Raw genomic sequence first — 20,491 nt, 5'->3', positions numbered from 1 at the left:
CTTCAGTCTGCTCCAGGATTCTCTTTCCACCTGGACAGGCAGCCCATAAAAGCTGAACAGGATGTAAGATGGGTATGGTTGTAGGAGAAGGAAACTGATACTTGAAGAATGAATGTGGAGAGTATTGGCAATTGCAAGATAAGCTTGTGGGTGATAGCTGGAGTAGCTTGACTTAACAGCACTGACAGAAAAACAGAGCTAAGCAGAAGATGCCTAGCAGTTTTCCAAGGTCAACAACAATGCCTGCAATAAAGGGCAGCAGCCATGCCCATTGGCAGAAGCCAGTCCTAGGTCTCAACTCACCGGTGTATGGGCAAACTAACAGAGATCCAGGGAGATGGTGATGATCATTCTAAGCCCCCCAAAACCTTGAGCAGGAGTTATGCCCTGGCAAATGTACATATTAATAATAATAATAATAATAATAATAATAATAATAATAATTTATTAGATTTGTATGCTGCCCCTCTCCGAAGACTCGGGGTGGCTCACAACAATAATAAAACAATATTATAATATTGTTTTAATATTCCTACAGCACTGGAAGAACCTGAGGGAAGACAGGAGTAATAGCCAAGTGGCATCACCACTTTCCCAAAATCAGGATCTAATCTTTTTTTTAAAAGTCTAACCTGCATGAAATTCAATGAGTGATGGGGAAGAGATATCATCCAAACTTAGTATGGGAAGAAATAACCGTGGCATATCAGTAAAGTTCTCACATTTATTTATTAATTTTATTTATTTATTAATTGGAGTTATATGCCGCTGCTCTCCGTGGACTCAGGGCGGCTTACAACATTTTGATATAAAAGATACAATATATAAAACATTTCTAAGCCAATTAATAGAATAGTTAACTTAAAAATTATCTTAAAATCCTGGGATTAGACCCACATGTTTTGTGTGTGTGTGTATTTATTTATTTATTTATTTATTGGATTTGTATGCCGCCCTTCTCCGCAGACTCGGGGCGGCTAACAACAGTAATAAAACAGTATATGAAAATAATCCAATACTAAAAACAGTTAAAAAACCATTATATAAAAACCAATCATACATACAGACATACCATGCATAAAATTGTAAAAGCCTAGGGGGGAAGTGTATCTCAATTCCCCCATGCCTGGTGGCAGAGGTGGGTTTTAAGCAGCTTACGAAAGGCAAGGAGGGTGGGGGCAATTCTAATCTCTGGCGGGAGTTGGTTCCAGAGGGCCGGGGCTGCCACAGAGAAGGCTCTTGCCACACGACATTGCTTAGTCGACGGGACCTGGAGAAGACCCACTCTGTGGGACGTAATCGGCTGCTGGGATTCGTATGGCAGAAGACGGTCCTGGAGGTATTCTGGTCCGATGCCATGTAGGGCTTTGTAGGTCATAACCAACATTTTGAATTGTGACCGGAAACTGATCGGCAGCCAATGCAGGTCACAGAGTGTTGATGAGACATGGGCGTATCTGGGAAGGCCCATGGTTGCTCTTGCGGTTGCATTATGCATGATCTGAAGTCTTCAAACACTTTTCAAAGGTAGCACCATAGATGGCACGCAGAGCCATATCTGCTGGCACATGAGCCATTGCCCTAGCTCAGCTCCAACATGTATATGTGTGCTGGCCAGCTGATTTTTGGCTTGCACAGAGGCTCTGGGAAAGCATTTTTGGCTTCCAGAGAGCTTCTAGGAAGAGAGAGCGTTTTTACCCTCCCCCGGCTCCAGGGAAGCCTTTGGAGTCTGGGGAGCGCAAAACACGAGACTACTGAGCCCACCCAAATTGGGAATCAGGCTGTTTCCGGCCTTCAGAGGGCCCCCCAGGGGGTGGGGGAAGCTGTTTTCATCATCCCCAGGCATTGAATTACGGCTGTGGGCACTAGCGCATGTGCAATAGCACACACACATGCTCTTTCGGCACCAGAGGAAAAAAAGGTTCGCCATCACTGCTTTAGAGGCTGTCTATAGCTATCCTGTGCTCTCTATTTATACAACTGCCTGTATTTATTTTCAAAGTCTCTTCCACCCATCTAATACACTTTTTTTTTTTCAAAATTAGAAGCATTCACACTATAATATGATGGAGGAAATGCAGTTCTAGATTGGCTTCTGGAAAAAGACACTGGCCTACTCAAAATCTTGCTATTGCCAAGATGTTAAATTATCTCCTTAAAAGGCTTCCTATGTGAATAACGATAACTGTCCTAGGCTAAACTAAGCTATTCTTTCTAAACATTTGGAATATACACCCATATAAAATTCCAGGAAGTAGAGGGGGGAAAACTAAGCAACTATCCAGGAAAAATTACAAATGTGAACTTCAAGAACTTTATCTGAACAAATTAAAAATAGGTTTTTTATGTAGAAAACTTATAAATGTATTTGCATGATTATATATTTACATGATTATACAGAACACAAGATAGACATGATTCTACCATTAGAAGCAGATAAAACTAAGACATTATACTACTACTACTACTATTACTACTGCTACTAACACTATCGCGATCTAACCATCGAAACTACAAGATTATGGATGAAACATGTAACAGTGATACACATTGCCATTGGGGCACTTGGTATCATGTCCAAGAATTTTATAAAATACATCAAGAAATTGCTTCCTGGACTATTATTACAAGCTAAAAACTAAGGGTTGGATATTTCCTTCCTTCCTTCTCTTCCCTCCCTGAATATCTGAAAATATTCAGAACATTAAAAAAAATTAAAGAGTTACACAATAGCTCAATAATAAGCTGCTTAGAGTCACTATTATGGCTGATATGAGCAGGACACATGGTAACAATGAACTGGAAGTAAAATAGGAAAACAAGGTTTAGTGGCTGGATGAATAAATCATACAATGATATCAATATTGGAACAGACAACATAGTTTTTAAAAATAACAGAAATGAGGAATGCAATGAGGTTTTAATTTCCAAGATTCAGATAAATAAAAAAGGTAATCTCTTACCTCATAAATGATATACAGAAAACTTCATTTTTTATCCATGTTCACTAAATAACTGCACAAATCGGAAGTAAATAATCTTAATACAACTCTGTATGAAACCAAATTAAATAACACGTATGTAAATAATGTTACTGTATTTTGAACAGAGGCTAAATATTATGCTTTAAAAGAACTTTCTCTAACCACCTCCCCTTGAGGTTTGAATTTGTAACTGGTTGGAAGTTCTGAGGTTTGTAATCTGAAGGTCTTTGGAGGACACCAAGCTGAAGAAGGACAGCTTAAGTGTAAAGTTATTTTATGTTTGGATTTCTACAAATAGTCAACAAGCCATTCAATGTCACGAGAACATTTGTGTATGCTAAATACAAATACATCGTCCTTTAAGAACTGTATTCTTCTCTAATGTTAATTGTAATTTTAATGAGCTTAATTACAGTATTTATGGGGATTTGAAAACACCAAAATACATAGATAAAAATACTGCAAATTAGTTGTGTTTGATAGACATTCGTTATTTTTTTGTACTGTTCATAGTTACTGGTTTTCTAAAAAGAGCTATTGCAGCTTTTATTCAGCTATGCAGAAAGATAACTGAGAAGGCATTAGTTTGTAATGCATAATATCACGGTTTGAAATAACCATATATGAATATGATTGCTTGGTATAAAAGAAGATACTGTACAGATAGCCTGGTAGGCAAGACATTAAAAAACCCCCGATTAGCTGTATCGTCAAGTAGAAAGCACATATTCTGTAAGAAACATTTCAGGGCTAGTTTCTAAGGCAACATTTAAAAATATGATCTGTTTTACAGAGTTGAAAAGCAGAAGAAAACTGAGTGAAAGGTGGTGGTTTGGCATAAAAGAATTTAGATTGTAAGCATTAAGACATTCTAGAGTTGATATCCATTTCTCTTTAATGTTTTGTCCATATACTCTACATTTTTAATAAATTGTGCTCAATACCACACTGCTAAGATAATGAAACAGTTAATGCTGAAAACGCTTGTAAATACATCCATTATTTGCTATTGTTAATTAACTTTATATAGCTTGTTTTTTAAAGACCATCTTTTATGCTAGAGAAATGGAAAAAACTAAAATACACTACTGTTTCATTTTTCACAAGTAACAACCCTTTTTGAATTGGTGAAAATATGAAGCAAAATAAAGAAAAATATTTTTTTATGTACTTCTCTCTCCTGGATCTACAAATGTACAGCAGCCATTGCCACAAATTGCTTTTCAGTGGTTGGATGAATAAATCACACAGTGATGTCAGTAATGGAAAAGGTGAATATATTTGCTCTTTTATTATACAAATTCAACATTTTTCTGGAGGAGTATTTTCTTTCAATGAATTCAGTTATGTTCTTTTGTTTTAATATGTACATCAGTTTGAATGCTTCCGCTATCTTTTTTCCTTCTCTTTGATCCCATGTTTATGTATAAGTTTTCAAACATTGTTGAAAGAACAGTAGGTCCAGGATAATCTAGATGTGTAACTAAGATTAACCTTAGTATGTAGCAAACATTGTGTTAAGTGAAAAGTCAGGATGCTTGGGTCAGAGAAATAATCCTGTCTTCAATCTCTGAAAGTTTTTTCAACATTTCACTCAATTCGGTCTCATCAAATTCCATGGTCAAAAGCTCAGATTCCTACAATAAAAAGGAAGAAAGAGAATAGATTTAGATAACCTTAATGTAAAAATACACTCAGCACTCAATTCAAAAGGTGGCCTAAAAGCATATTTTGCATGCTTTTATTATTAAATTTGTTCGCTGTCCATCTTGCTTTTATGGACTTATTACAGGAATACACACATACACACACAATTATACTTTAATAGACTTCCTGAAGTTGTGGCACCTGATTTCCCAACTAAATGGTATACTTATTGCCTCATGTGTTATGCCAAAAGCATCCTGAGTATCTTTTAATCTGAGAACAGAAGAACCGTTGTACATACCTGAACGGTCTTCTCGATGCACTGGAAGGAGAGTCCAACATGGGTAATTCACCAATCTTATTGGTAGAGACTGAGTTAATTTAAATATTTAAATACGAGGTAGTCACCGCCCCTTAGCAGCCCCCAATACCTCAGTTTTAAAAACGAAGCCAGTTTAAGGATAACCTGTTTATTGAACAATAACCATATAACCTCATAACTGTTTAACTTGTAGCCCCAAACTCCGGCGACCTGGCGAAACAACCATGCCGGGTGGGTTTGGACTCTCCTTCCAGTGCATCGAGAAGACCGTTCAGGTATGTACAACGGTTCTTCTCCACTGCATCTGGAAGGAGAGTCCAACATGGGACATGCCAAAGATTACGGCCCATGGGAAGGAAAAGGCTGAGCTACGGTCGCAGGAGTTGAACACACTTGCTGCAAAACCCGTCTCCCAAATGAAGCTTCCGCCGAAGCTACTGAGTCCAGTTTGTAATGGCGTATGAAGGTAGTAGGAGACGCCCACGTAGCCGCCTTACAAATGTCCTCAATGGACGCCTGAGTACTCCAAGCAACCGACGTGGCTGCACTTCTAATGGAATGTGCTGTCACCCCGGTCGGTGGTAATTGAGACAGAGCTTTGTAGGCCTCCTCAATGCAATCCCTTAGCCAGCGACTGAGGGTCTCAAAACAGATTGGGCTGGTTGGTCCGTGGCCTGCAATAAGGGAGAGGCGGTTCTTGGAGTTAACAGGGCTGCCTCCAGTTTCTGCTCCAACGCTTTAATGCGCCTCTCAGCCTCCTTGATAGAAGAAGAGGCTGGGGCCTTAGATTTTTCTTTTGACTTCCCCTTGCCTTTATCCTGAGGCAACACACTGGGGGAAGAAGCCTTCTCTAAGGTTTTATCCTCCATTACTCACAGTTGACAGTTGTTATTTGACAGCAAGCTGAAGAGACACGTTGACAGACACGACTGTCAATGGCCAAATGTCAACAAAATGGCGTGTAGGCACCTCAAAGCCTAAGCCTGCCTTGCAACAGTTGGTCGCGCCCAGTGATTGGGCAGAGAGCAATCAGTCACCCGCCCAAACATGGCGGGCGCGGGAATCAGTCGCCCCCAAAATGGCGTTCCCGCTCATTTTTGCCGCCTTCAGCTCCGTTGGCAACTTTCCGGTAAGGGCCATGCCCCCCCCACGCTCGTATCCTAAAGCCGATGATCTAGCCGATCCAAGCGGCTTGTCCGGCTCGGCGAGCGGCTTTCGGCGGCGGCGGCTTTAAACAAGAGCCGCCGAACAGCTGAGAGGCACTGGCTCGGCGCCAATCAAGCCGCCTTCAGTTTTCGACGGAATCTTGCTTTCCAAGCTTCCCAGTGAGGGGGACGGACCCCCTCACCTTCAGCTGGCAGCCGGGTATGGCCACTGAGGCCGGGGACCCTGGGCTGAGGTGCTCCTCGCTCAGCATGGTACCCACTGAGGGAAGGGAAGCTCGAGGAGAATTAAGGTGGGGGTGCTTCTGCCCGCGGAGGGCAGAGACCCCTTGGAATCCTTTTCTTCATTACAGCATCTGCAAAATAAAAGGTGAGAAAGGCAGAAAGGTTAATATTCTTTATTATCATTGTTGTTGTTGTTATTATTATTATTATTATTAGCTTTCTGCACAGAGAAAAAACTCAACAGTCTCTACACTAAGACTGAGTTTTTAAAACTGAGGTATTGGGGGCTGCTAAGGGGCGGTGACTACCTCATATTTAAATATTTAAATTAACTCAGTCTCTACCAATAAGATTGGTGAATTACCCATGTTGGACTCTCCTTCCAGATGCAGTGGAGAATGTCCTAATTTTTATACTTTCCACATTCAGGAATGCTTCTCACAAGTATTTATCTACTGATAGAAATGCTTGCATATTTGCCATAAACTCCTTGTATGTTGCCAACTATACTTAGCAGGGCCTCCTGCACATAATTTTTGTTTTTGAAAGTTATCAAAATCCAGTAAACATCTCAAGATTCTCCTCTGGTTATACATTAATGGCTTAGTATCCTGGCACTTTCAAAACACAGTTTGGAGAAAGACAAGAACAAACCAATCGCACATCAGATCTAAGTGATACAAATATTGTGTCTTATCATAGAAATGTATACATTTTTCTGGATGGAGTGGATTTTAGCTGTATAATATATAATATATAGTCAAAATTTAATGAAGAGGCAAAAACAACAAAACCCTGGGCTGGTTTTCTTTAGTCAATAAGGAACCAAAAAACCCTAACTTTATAAATGAGACACAAACCAAAAATGTTGGCTAAATCATAATGAGTATCTTCCTTAATGTGGTGTTTGGTTTCAGTGGAGCATGCTTCATGAACCAATTTTTGCAACCTGTAAGCAATCACTTATAGATTAATGTATTGTGTGAATCTGGCCAAGGCTTATTCAAAAACCCATGATTAAAAAACAATGTTTCTGTGCAATGTCTGCGGTAGCAAACATGAATTCTTGTTTATTGGATTCATGACAGTGAGCCCCTGCATGAGAATCCACAAAGTAAGGCAGATGAGGAAGTTGTATATGGATTCACCTCTATCTATTTATCCTTTCAAAGAATACAGCCGAAACAATCCAAGCTTTATTTATTAGAGATAGAGAATGCTTTTGAAAGGTGCATAGTGGACAGTAGGCTTAGGATGCTACATAAGTAGCAAGAAGTATAAAAGACATAGGGATTCTGCTGAAAAATTAAAGGAGGCAATGTCACAGAAGAATGCCATCAGCCATTGGGAATCAAGCAGCATACATATATACACCCATACATACATACATCTGTGTTCATGTTGGGCACTGTGTTGAAAGAGTAATCTGCAGTTTGTAAAATGCTATGGGAGTGGAAAACACTCTTACTATTGCCCCTATTAGCTGACCTGGTAGAATAAAAGAGGGAAAGAGGAAGTAGTGAAGAATTGTAAGCAAATGCCACAACTTTTTTGTCAGGGCTATGGATGGAACTGGTGGGTAGCGGTTAGGAGTTTGGTGATTTTCCTCCATATTTGAGTGTCATCCTCTTGTAAAGACTGAAATCAGCTGCTCAGGCCAAATAGCACCATTGCATAATACTGAATAAGGGCACTGCAACCTCAAGGTTGGAAAACAAGTGATGTAAAGTCCCTTCACTGGAAGGAGTAAGTGGAAAAGGCTTAGGTTTTAACTCTGGGCATACACACACACACACACACACAGACACACACACCTCAAGCAAATTGGCCACGAAGCCAAATGTGACGGTGATGGACTTAAATCACTTTTGCTGCAGTTGTTGAGAGAATCACCTGCGGTTGTTACATGAGATATTACACATCCGTAACCTGCAATTTCAGTGCTTCACCATTAACTCTGCCTGTTGGAATCCAGGCCTGACAGTGTGACATTCACAAATAGTAATCATGTGACCATAAGACGCTGTAATGGTGATAAAACAACTCCAGTTGTGAAGCATCTGAACAGCAATCATATGTCTGTGGGGATGCCACGATGGTTGTAAATGTGTGGCCCTATTATAAAGATACTTTTTCATGGTTGTCATAAATTTGAACAATGATTAAATAGATCAGTTGTTAAACAAGGTCTACCTATAAGCAGATCTTCTCTCTCTCTCTGTATGTGTGCGCATGTATTCTTACATGTGCAAATAACAATACCTTACAGTATCAAATTTGTGACCCGTCTGTTAAAATGTAAAGTTGAGTTTCAATAGAATGAAGACCTATCACTGTCCCATAGGCTATCATTGGCTTTAAGGAAAACAGGTGTTTTATGCTCAGTGTCAAGGGTGCCAAACTCAAGGCCTGTGTGGACAGATCTGACAAATGGGGATTTTGCTTAGATCTGGCCCCTCGGGGATGATCTGGAAACAGTGAAGGACTGGCCCGCACTGCTTCTGCCAGTGGAAATGGAGCTCTTCATCGGCCCACCGGAGCTCCATTTTCACTGGCAGACGGTTGCAGAAGGTCGTCATGGCCAAAAAGAGAGCTTTGGAGCCTGTTTTCACTGGCAGAGTGCTTGGGCCACCACAGGTGCCCCCGACATGAGTGACATTGAGCTGGTCATGGCCATGCCCCCTTTTCCCTCCCCCAGGTCAAACACAATTCTGTGAAATTGAGTTTGACACTCCTGCTCTAGCGGCAAAATAGATGAAACCAATGAGATGGTGCTTCTTAATTGTGTACCGAGTTTTAAAAAAAACATACTGTCAATGGAATTCTTCATTTACAGCCTAGTTTTTATAGTATACAAAGAAATGTATATGGCTATTTTAGCTAGGCTTGTCAGTTCAGCTCTCCTATATTGATAAGCCCTATTCACTTCAGCAGAGTCAAGTATGTTTCTTATCAAAACTTTCAAGCTGGAACGCTCTTCCTCTTGCCAAGTTTCTTACACTCCCATACCTTTCCAATGACATTTAACAGTTCTCAAAAAGAACTGTTTTCTTTTCACCAAAGACATCCTTTGGTGTCTCCTATTTTAAGGACTGGTACTTCTCTGTCTCTTAATGCTCCAGTCCTAGGTAATTACACAACAGTAGCTCCTCCACTTTGTAATGGCTCTCGCTTTAACTTTCATTGCATTCTTTTTTTTTTACTTTCATTGCATTCTTTCTTTGTAGAACATTTCTCATTTCCAAAATGTTCTCACTGATGTTGATGTAATAGCAAGTAAGGCAGGGGATGTTTCAACATGTAATACCAATTCTAGATGATATTTATTTTACTTGACCTTATTATTTATGTCTTTTGTTACTATAAATCCAAAAGGTTGCAATGTAGTTAAAATAATTTTCAGTACTGATGTGCCAGTGACACAATCCACCTGTATTCTGTCCTAAACCTCTGTGTTTCTTGGTTTCCAAAGCAATGCTGGATTAAACCTAAAGCTAGACTGGTTAGTAGCTTTCCTCCAAATGGTGAGAAATGCAAAGTCATCATGTGATCCGGGGGTTCTGAGATCTGGCAGCAGTACAACTGGTAAGTACTGCATCTGGAATTAGTAGCACGGGGGAAGTCAGTTCCTGAGTTTCAGGATGGATGTGTGTGATATTTTTATATTAACCCTAAAGAAACTAATGCTCAAGTTCTGTTACTTGAAATCCATACACTCAGTAGCTCAGTAGAATTTAATAACTTAAAGTAGAGGTTGTATTACAAGCCTGAAAGGGAACACTCCTAATTTGATTCTTTTAATGATGCAATTAAGTGGTAGTGTTTAGGACTGCATTGTATCATCTTGTAATGCGAGCATCTTTAAACCTTAGGCAAACAATTGTTTAGGACGGTAGGCAACAAGGCACACGAAAGAGGATCTGCAGACATGATACTGGTATACATAGGGCTGCAGAGAGAAGCCCTGTGGATATAAATGCTTTTGTTGATAGTTGATGAAATATATCCTGTAGAGGTACAAACCTAAGACAGTTAAGTGGACTTTTCTCTGTCCTCTCTATAAAAGTGTTATGTATTTCAGTGGTCTTTCTGATTATGTCCTATGACTAATCTGAGAAAAAAGGTGGTGTGTTATATTTTGGAAAATAGGTTGCCTTCCCTTGTAAAACACCATCCAACTATTAAAATAGGATTTTAGGTAACTAGTTGCTGTTTATGTGCAACCACTAAGTCCAAGTAAGATTTTCTCAAGAAAATATGGGAAAGTACTACAGTAATTTTATTTATTTATTTATTTTTATATTTATATGCCGCCCCTCTCCGAGGACTTGGGGTAGCTTACAACATATAAAAACAACAGAATACAATAGCTAAATCCAATAAATTAAAACTAAACAATCTAAATTCCCCAGTAATGCTAAAAATCAGTCATACACATTCAAACAGCAACCGTACAAACATTCGTTGGACAGAGGGGCTGAGATCTAATCACTCCAAGCCTGGCGGCATAAATGAGTCTTAAGACTCTTGGGAAAGGTAAGGAGGGTGGAAGCGTGCGAATCTCTGAGGGCAGCTGGTTTCAGAGGGCTGGGGCCTCCACGGAGAAGGCTCTTCTCCTAAGCCCAGCCAAATGACATTGTCTGGTTGATGGGACCAAGAGAAGGCCAACTGTGTGGGACCTAACCGGTCACTGGAACTCATGCAGCAGGAGGCGGTCCCACAAGTAATCTGGCCTGATGCCATGTAGGGCTTTATAGGTCATTACCAGCACTTTGAATTTTGTCCAGAAACCAATCGGCAGCCAATGCACAAACATGGGTGTAGATAGGGAGGTCCATGACTGCTCACGCGGCTGCATTTTGCACAATTTGAAATTTCCGAACAGTCTTCAAAGGTAGCCCATGTAGAGAGCATTGCAGTAGTTGAATCTCGAAGTGATAGGGGCATGAGCGACTGTGAGTAGAGACTCTGTGCAAATAGCGCCGTAACTGGTGTACTAAGCGCACCTGGGCAAACGCCCCCCTCGCCACAGCCCAAAGATGATGGTCCAAAGTGAGCTGTGGATCAAGGACACCCAAGTTGCAGACCCTCTCTGAAAGGGTCAAAAGCTCCCCCCCAGAGTAATGGATGGATAGATGTCTTTGGGAGGCAGAACCCACAGCCACGCCATCTTGTCAGGGTTGAGTCTGCAACTGTTAACACCCATCCAGACCCTAACAAGCTCCAGACAGCAGGACATTACTTCCACTGCTTCACTGAGTGGACATGGGGTGAAGATGTACAGCTGAGTATCATCAGCATGCTGATGGTAACTCACCCCGTGTCCTCGGATGATCTTACCCAGTGGTCTCATATAGATATTAAACAGCAGGGGGTAGAGGAATGACCCCTGAGGAATCCCGTAAGGGAGGGACCTAGGAGTCGACCTCTGACCCCCTGCTTACACTGACTGTGACCAACCAGAGAGGTAGGAGGAGAACCACTGTAAAATGCTGCCTCCCATTCCCAACCCTTCCAGCAGTTACAGAAGGATACCATGGCCAATGGTATCGAAACATACTGAGATGTCAAGAAGCACCAGGATAGAGGATAAACCCCTATCCCGGGCCCGCAAGAGATCATCCATCAGAGCGACCAAAGCAGTTTTTATGCTGATTTGCTCAGGTGTCTGTATTTCTGGCAGTAAATCTTTCTGTCAGTCTACCTATCTATGACAGTTTGTGTCTGTAGTTTGACACAAATATTATGACATTTGAAATATCTAAAGTGATGCTTATTTCAATGATTCATTTTCATTGATGGAAAAAAGAAAAGCACATATACTTAATATGCCAAATATCTTTGGTTTCAGCAGGTTCTGACCAGTTCTGAAGAACTGGTAGCGGAAATTTTGAGTAGTTCAGAGAACTGGTAAATACCACCTCTGACTGGCTCCGCCCTATCTATTCCATGTCTTCCAATTCCTAGCTGATCAGGAGGAAATGGGGATTTTGCAGTAACCTTCCCCGGAATGGGAAGGAAATAGAGATTTTACAGTATCCTTCCCCTGCCATGGCCACCAGGCCATGCCCTCCAAGCAACACCACGCCCACCAAGCCATGCCCACAGAACCAGTAGTAATATTTTTTAAAATCTCACCACTGGCCTACATGTATTTGTTTTAGGGCATACAATCTGAAGGGTAGCATTTTTCAAGTGAGAAAATAGTATTTTTCTTGATTTTTAAAAATGAAATAGATGTCATTGGAAATTAAACAGAAAAGATTGGAGCAAAACCAAGGAATACTTTCCATCTGGTATAGAGCAGCGGATTTAATTTCATTGCTTTTATAATATTAAGATCTATTTTTTTTCAATCCATTTTTATCACATAAATCAAAGAAGGATTATTTAGCAGCTCTCAAAACAAGTTAACACCGCCCCCCCCTTTTTAACTTAGCCCCATATGGTATGTGCAAAGTATTAGATACACACATAATATAAATTAAAAGCAAAAAGAATAAGAATCTGGCTGTGTCCCTGAATAACACTCATAGTTAATAGCAGTTTTTCTTCCCTAAAAATGAAAAAAAAAAACCAGACCATATAAAATAATTGTACATGAATAGCTTCTCAATAAAAGCTGTCAAATAAGTGCTATATTGTAATGAATGAAGGAAAATTTCCATTTGAAGAGAAACAATTTGGGACACTAAATGAGCTAAAAGAAAGTAGCTGACCTGTCAATTCAGGTAAATGGAAGGCCAGGAAAATGAATGCTGAGAAGGCATTCTGGAGGGTGGGTTTCTCCTGGCAGGTATCTTTTTGCAAAAGGAGAGGGAATTGTCTTTGTGGTTTGGTTCCCCACCCCTCCCGCTTTGAGGTTGGCTGAAAGGAAGAGAAATGTAAAAGTCTCAGCCAGCAGCAACTGGACTGGAATCTCATTGGGAGCAGGTTCTTTAGAAAGCAATAGGCCACCTCTCCTTTACCTTTTCTTTTCTATTTTCTACTTTCTTCTAATCTTTGCCCTTGATATCTAAAATAAAGATGCTTTATTTCTGTTGAACTATGGGGCAGAGAACTCTCTCGAGAGTTAAAGTGGTTGGTAGCAGCACACAGCTGTCAGCTTTTCAAAAGTTGCACTAAGATGCAGCAGAGAAGGCATTGGCGATCCTTTTAGGACCCACATCCCTTGCATGTTCACCCCCGTACCTTGTTACACCTATACATTTTTCCCTTGGTGCTTCTTACGCACCTTCTTTTTCTTGTCAATCACTGCTTGACTTCTTTAGGTCAGCTTTCAGTAAACCAGCACATTGTGTACTTCTTCCTGGTGTTTGGCTTTGGACCAGCAAACAAATTTTGATTGATGGGTAGTTTCTTGTGCAAATTGTACACAGAGAAAACAGCATTAGCTAGTCTAAGCAGATCATAACCTCCCATCACCTTTCCTGGCTCCTTAAAAGAAGCAATAACATTGCCAGGATAGCCATAACGATGTTTAGAAGGAAAGGTGATAACGAGAAGGGATCTTTGGAGGTGCTGAAAGTTGTGAGAAACAAGGGTAAGGGAGATAATGGGGGAAAAGCTAGACATTAACTGTTACCAATAAAGGAGAATATTTGTAGCTCAGGTTTGGAATGAAGGATCCTTGGTGCTCTCTGAACTTGGTTGTTTTCTTGCAGGTGTTTCATTACTCAAACTAGGTAACATCTTCAGTACTGACAGCATTGATAAAGTTACCTAGTTTGGGTAATAAATGTCTGCAAGAAAACAACCAAGCTCAGAGAGCACTAAGGACCCCATATTAACTGTTATTCTACCACATCTTCTCTGTATTCTTAATAGAACAATTGTCTGGAATCCCTCATTAAACTACTTCTAGCCTCCTGGGTTACATAAATACACAAATTTCCGTAAAAGGACTGTATTCCTGCTCTTTTTCAGATTTGCCACTGTAGTTTCTAGTACCAAAATAAACACAATTTGTATTTCTATCAACGGTGCTTCTAGTTACTACTATTAAACTCATAAACAATTTTTTTGGTTATACTGTAAAAACTAATGATGCACATATTTAGTTTGCTACCTTCATTTAAATATTATGCTATTTCTACTTGATGCATTCATTACTTTATAAAGATTTGGATGTGAAAAAGAACAAATACATACTGTACTTAAAATTATATCTTTTTGATCTTCCATCTCATGTTTCACTACATTATTAAAAAGTGCTTTGTCATAATCACTGTGAATAGTTCTTAGAGTTCTTAGGATACTATTTATTTATAATTGATTTGGCATAGTTTGTTTCAAAGCTAAATATTTCAGAACAAATAAAAACCGTTAAAGTACTCTGTTTAAAATTTCACAGATTTACCAATGATGACGTGGAAAAGTTATGAAATTTAAAGCAACTTCTAAATATGTCATTTATTTTTGTAGTAAACAGAGACTTACCACAAAATATGCAATTTGGAAAAATATAAATTCAGGCTCCTCTTGAACATTTGCTAATAAACCTTAATACACTAGACCAGTGATGGTGAGCCTTTCCCCCTCGGGTGCCGAAAGAGTGTGGGCGCACACTATCGTGCATGCACAAGTGCCCACACCCATAATTCAATGCCTGGGAAGGGCGAAAACTGCTTTCCCCATCCGCGGAGGCCCTCTGGAGACTGGAAACAGTCTGTTTCCCAACTTCTGGTGGACCCAGTAGGCTCGTGTTTCGCCCTCCCCAGGCTCCAAAGGCTTCCCTGAAACTGGGGGAGCGTAAATGTGCCCTCCCCCATCCCCCCTAGAGGCTTTCTGGAAGCCAAAAGCACCCTTCCAGAGCCAAAGGTCAGGTGGCCGGCACACTCATGAACATTGAAGCTGAGCTGGGGGCAATGGCTTGCGTGCCAGCAGATATGGCTCCAGGTGCCACCTGTGGCACCTGTGCCATAGGTTCGCCATCAATACACTAGATCATGTTCTTTCGGTTTTAGATTGTCACGGTTATATTTGTGCTTATTTCAGATAAAATATGAAAGACTCATAGATGTAAGTCTACCTTTGTTTATATTTCTAGTACCAAGATCATATTTTAGATTTAAACATATGGTAGCAACACAACTAGGCATTTTAATAAAATATATGTGTAAACCTAACAGGTTAATATTTGAGGACTTTGTGAGGGAAGCTAACTTCTCAAAATAACTATGAGAAATTGCAACAATGTTTTGCTGATCACATGTTTACATTGGCTATTAGGCCTGATTCTTAAAACAAAATTTGAACAGCTGTTCAAAGGCTCTATTGTCCTCTTTCTCATCTCCTTGAAGGACCCACCAAATGTATTTGGCACAAAAAATGGGAAACGTGTCAATGCAGTGTGAGCCAACTCCTTTCTGAAATGTCTTTCCCACTGAGCAAGGGATTGGGACTATAAGGCCTAACAGGAAGAAGACGCTATTCTTACTGATATAAATCTCACATGAACACAACTGAGATGTCAGGTTTCCTTCTTTTCAAATAATTTCAAACACTATTTAATGTTTAACCCTGCTGTTCTGTTCGGGTCTGTGAGACCCGAAATCAAGGTTTGAGACCCTGTAAAAAAATTTCCCTGCATATCTGAAACTTGAAATTTCATGACTTTTCATCATTTCAGGGGTTCTCTCTATGAGAATTTTTTTTGGGGGGTGGGAGGTTTCTTTCTTGCTGAAAAAAAAAACCTCCCTAATGTTATGTTCCCGGGTCACCCTGACCCGGACCGAAAACTCTTCATTTGCAGTGCTTATGTTTGGTCTTTTTGAAAGCTTTTTTCACTTGGAAAGTAGTCTGAACATTTCTTCACACAATGGAATGAAAATTGAACTGAAAAAATTAATCCTTATTGGTTTATTTTGCCCATAAATGTGCCTCCCCCCCCGTTTTTGTGAAAGTTTTTTCAATTTATGGATAGTTTTGCTTGCAAAATGCAGTCTATTTTACTGGAGTTGGTGTGGGAATGGTACCTTGAACATTTCTGAATATAAGAAAAATATAAAGGAACTGAAAAAATGATTCTTACTGTTTTTTTAACATCAGAAATAAGGCCTCCCCCCCCCCCCCCTGGCTGCTTGCAACAATTTTCACTTTTAATTTTTTTATGCTCCAAATCCGAAATATTCTTTAAAATCTTAGGCATTCATTTACTCAATTTAACAATGCTGATCATCAAAAAAATATTTGTGGGGGTGGGGGAAAAATTTTTTTCTTGGCAAAAAAAAAGTCACATTTACTCTGTTCGGGTCATATAGACCCGGATCAAAATGATTTTTTTTAGGTACTTGAATTTGGTCTTTTTGAAAACTTTTTCCACTGGAAAACTAGTTTGAACATTTATGAACATAATGATATGAAAATTGAACTGGAAAAATTGAGACTTATATTTTTATTTTGATCAAAAAGCCCCTCCCCCCATCCTTTTTGAATTTCGTGTCAATTTATATTTTTTAAGGCTACAAATCCCTAAGGAATTTTCCCCCAAAAGGTTTGATATACTAAATTGAACAATCCTGAACATAAGAAAAATATAAATGAACTGAAAAAAATGACTCTTATTGGTTTATTGTTTTATACTCGAGTATAAGCCTACTCGAGTATAAGCCTATTTGAGTATAAGCATGGGGGCCCATTTATGAGCAAAATAAACCAATAAGGATCATTTTTTCAGTTTAATTTTCATATCATTATGTTCAGAAAGGTTCAAGCTACCAATCCCACACCAAAATAGAATAGTAAAATAGAATGCATTTTGCAGGCAAAATTATCAATAAACTCAAAAGTTTTGATATACTAAATTGAACAATCCTAAACATAAGAAAAATAGAAATGAACTGAAAAAAAATGATTCTTATTGGTTTATTTTTGAATATAAGACCATATCATTTTATACTCGAGTATAAGCCTACTCAAGTATAAGCCTATTTGAGTATAAGCATGGGGGCCCATTTATGAGCAAAATAAACCAATAAGGATTAATTTTCTCAGTTCAATTTTCATATCATTGTGTGCAGAAATGTTCAAGCTACCAATCCCACACCAACTTTAGTAAAATAGAATGGATTTTGCAAGCAAAACTATCCATAAATTGAAAAAACTTTCACAAAAACGGGGGGGGAGGCACATTTATGTGCAAAATAAACCAATAAGGATTAATTTTTTCAGTTCAATTTTCATTCCATTGTGTGCAGAAATGTTCAAACATGTTTCCAGGTGAAAAAAGCTTTCAAAAAGACCAAACATAAGCACTGCAAATGAAGAGTTTTCGGTCCGGGTCAGGGTGACCCGGGAACATAACATTAGGAACTTTTTTCGAACAGAACAGCAGGGTTAAATGATTTACAAATGTTTACCATTTACCACATGGCTGCTTTTAGGGTTATTATGGATGTTAACAGATTATAATATATAGCAAGGTCTCCCAAAGTGGTCATTATCAATCCCCAACAGTAAATGTCTGGGGGTCAATAGGGATTGATAAATGATGAAGCTCAATTGTATCAATTTATCTTTTGGGGTCTGTAGAGCTCTACACCAATCCTTAGTCCTATTCAAGCCCTTACCTGGGCTTGAATAGTTAGCCATCAGTGACAGGGGCCTTGAGTTGTCTTTATTATTATGCTTGGTCACACAGTTAGACAGGTGTTTAGACTGGATTTGGCATTTATTTATTTATTTATTTGATTTTTTTTAAAAAAAAATGCCACCCTTCTCCTAAGACTCAGGGCAGCTTACAACATGTTAGCAATAGCACTTTTTAACAGAACCAGCATATTGCCCCCACAATCCGGGTCCTCATTTTACCCACCTCGGAAGGATGGAAGGCTAAGTCAACCTTGAGCCAGTGATGAGATTTGAACTGCGGACCTGCAGATCTAGCAGTCAGCTTTTAGTGGCCTGCAGTACAGCACTCTACCCATTGCGCCACCCCGGCTCCTTCTTTTTGTGCACCTACTAAATCCTCAAGTACCTGAGATAAGCAGATTTGTTTAATAATGTTAAATTTATTGTTACAAGATGCCAGGTATTCCAGGTAAAGTTGCCTGTTGCAATTGACTGTTATTTTGTCAATGCCAATGGTGTTCGGTTTATACTACAGATGTTTTGGAAATGCGCTCAGAGGAAGTTTACAATTTACAACCAAAATTGGGACCAGAATTTGTATTGCTAAGCAAGATAGTTAAGTGAGTTGCAGCATACTTTTTGTTTTTCCCCAGTGACGTTTTAACTTCAAACAGTTGCTAAATAAATGATTGTAAGTTGAGGACTATATGTATTAATATTAGAACTATCTTTGCTTTCATTTGCTACAGTCATTGTACTTCTATTTGCAGGACTTTATATTTTGTGATTTTCTCCATTTCTTTCTTTTTTATTCTGTTGTGTCCCAGATATTATAGTGTCCATTATCCTCACTCTTATAAACAATTATCAAGTCTGGGGATATTGTGTGGCAGAGACTTGTCTGTTCAATATTATTATAACATACACAACAATGTGAAATCACAGCTGCTAGTTCTTTAGCTGGTGTCTGCAATCATACAAATAGATTTCTTCTAAAAAATCTAGGATGGCGTAATGTATAGGCATAGAATATGTGCAGATCCAAGCAATGTGGCCTTTTGTAACTGATTATGGAAACTTTGGCAATGTGCAGATTTTCTAACTTGTTCTTGGCTTTTAACTACAATAAGCATCCAAAACATGTTTTTCTTCTTTGACAGTTTGACTTCTTTGGGGCATGTTTAATCTATCCATATCACCACAGGTATATAATGCATAATGAACAGCTGTTAGCTTTTTTGTTTTTTGATCCAAACTGTACACTTGCACTTGAGACTAATAATTCCAGCAGGGTATCATATCACAGGTATTGAGGGCTTTGATGCTGTTTCCACCATTTTATTTTGTCTTTAGCATTTTTCTCACTGTTTGGTTGTATTCTTTACTAATCAAAAATTTTAACTTGTCCATGCTTGGTGTTTTATTTAAATATAAAATGCCCAAATTATGTGTAGGCTTCATCCTGTTCACTCCTGATAGTTTAGCCATTTGGCATTTCAATTCCATTACTGTTTGTGATTTTACTCTGATTTATTGCTCCTGCAGCACCTTTTTTTAGGACAAAATCCATTACAATATCTATACTAAAAATTATTATGGTATTTGTCAACAATTGGATTTTGATTTCTGATATTCCATAGAGTTTCACATCATTCAAAAAAGCAAATGTGAGTTTTTGGTAGCCAATATTTGTTTTCTTTAAAATCACTGAAAGTGGGATCAGAGCAATGACAAATAATAAAGGTGATGAAGCATTTTGGAGGATGCCTCCCCTAATGTTTCACAAACATTTCCTACCACCAATTCTGTCTTGCACTGTTTTGTCATTCTTTTCTATAACTATTCTAACCTGCATCTGGTCTGAATTCCTTTCTCTTGGTCTTCAGTCTGATCGTCTTTGGAATTGAGTATGAGTATTATTTTGCTTTTCATTTTTAAAATTGTAATACTGTAGTCCATTCTTCTGTAATCACTAGAGTTGTACTCTGAGGAACCTGACTGTTCTGCTTAATAGATGTTATTGAATTCCTTAATAGCACCCTAGTTACATCCTTCATTATAGGTGCCAGGATTACAAAGTTACTACTTTCAACATGGGCAGTCTTTGTCTGTACTGATAATTCTGCAGTTCCATTGTTGGTATTGTTGCAGGATCAGACCATAGGTTGTTTCAGTACTGGTTTATATTGGCTTCCTTGTTATTACTTCCTCTAAGTTATCAGTTCAAGTCAACTTTTTCTTTTGTATTTTCAATTGTGGTTATCTGAATTTCTTCTACTGTTCTACTACTATTTTGGAGTCTCAAAACATTTTTTATCATTATTTGTAATATCATTATTTAAAGTAGCATTTATTATATGTTTTCATATAATAAATGTTTGGAGGCCGGTGAATGACTTAAATTTCATGATGCGAGGGCAGGGTGATCAATGAACGAAAGAGTTTGGATCCCTTGATTTATATACTGTAACTGAATATGATTTTCTTCAATCTGATGTCATCCAATCATTATGTGAATTGGGAGTTGTACATTTGAGAGACATCAAGTTTGGGAAGGCTAATATAATAAGTAATAATAA

General features: G+C 38.9%; 1 protein-coding gene across 2 annotated transcripts in view; it reads right to left on the bottom strand.

Moving 5' to 3' along the window:
• Positions 1 to 2,903: 2,903 nt before the first annotated feature.
• The window catches only part of COMMD1 (copper metabolism domain containing 1), a 103,285-nt gene continuing 85,697 nt past the window's right edge, over positions 2,904 to 20,491 (bottom strand). For both annotated transcript variants that reach the window (XM_070732524.1, XM_070732523.1), the window contains exon 3: positions 2,904 to 4,621. In XM_070732524.1, the coding sequence (XP_070588625.1) occupies positions 4,514 to 4,621 (108 nt within the window). In that variant the 3' untranslated portion in view covers positions 2,904 to 4,513. The remainder of the gene's footprint in view (positions 4,622 to 20,491) is intronic.

Source organism: Erythrolamprus reginae, chromosome 1 (genome assembly GCF_031021105.1).
Source record: "Erythrolamprus reginae isolate rEryReg1 chromosome 1, rEryReg1.hap1, whole genome shotgun sequence".
Classification (NCBI taxonomy): domain Eukaryota; kingdom Metazoa; phylum Chordata; class Lepidosauria; order Squamata; family Dipsadidae; genus Erythrolamprus; species Erythrolamprus reginae.
The sequence above is the reverse complement of the archived record's forward strand: the minus strand, read 5'-3'. Positions and strand labels throughout refer to the sequence as shown.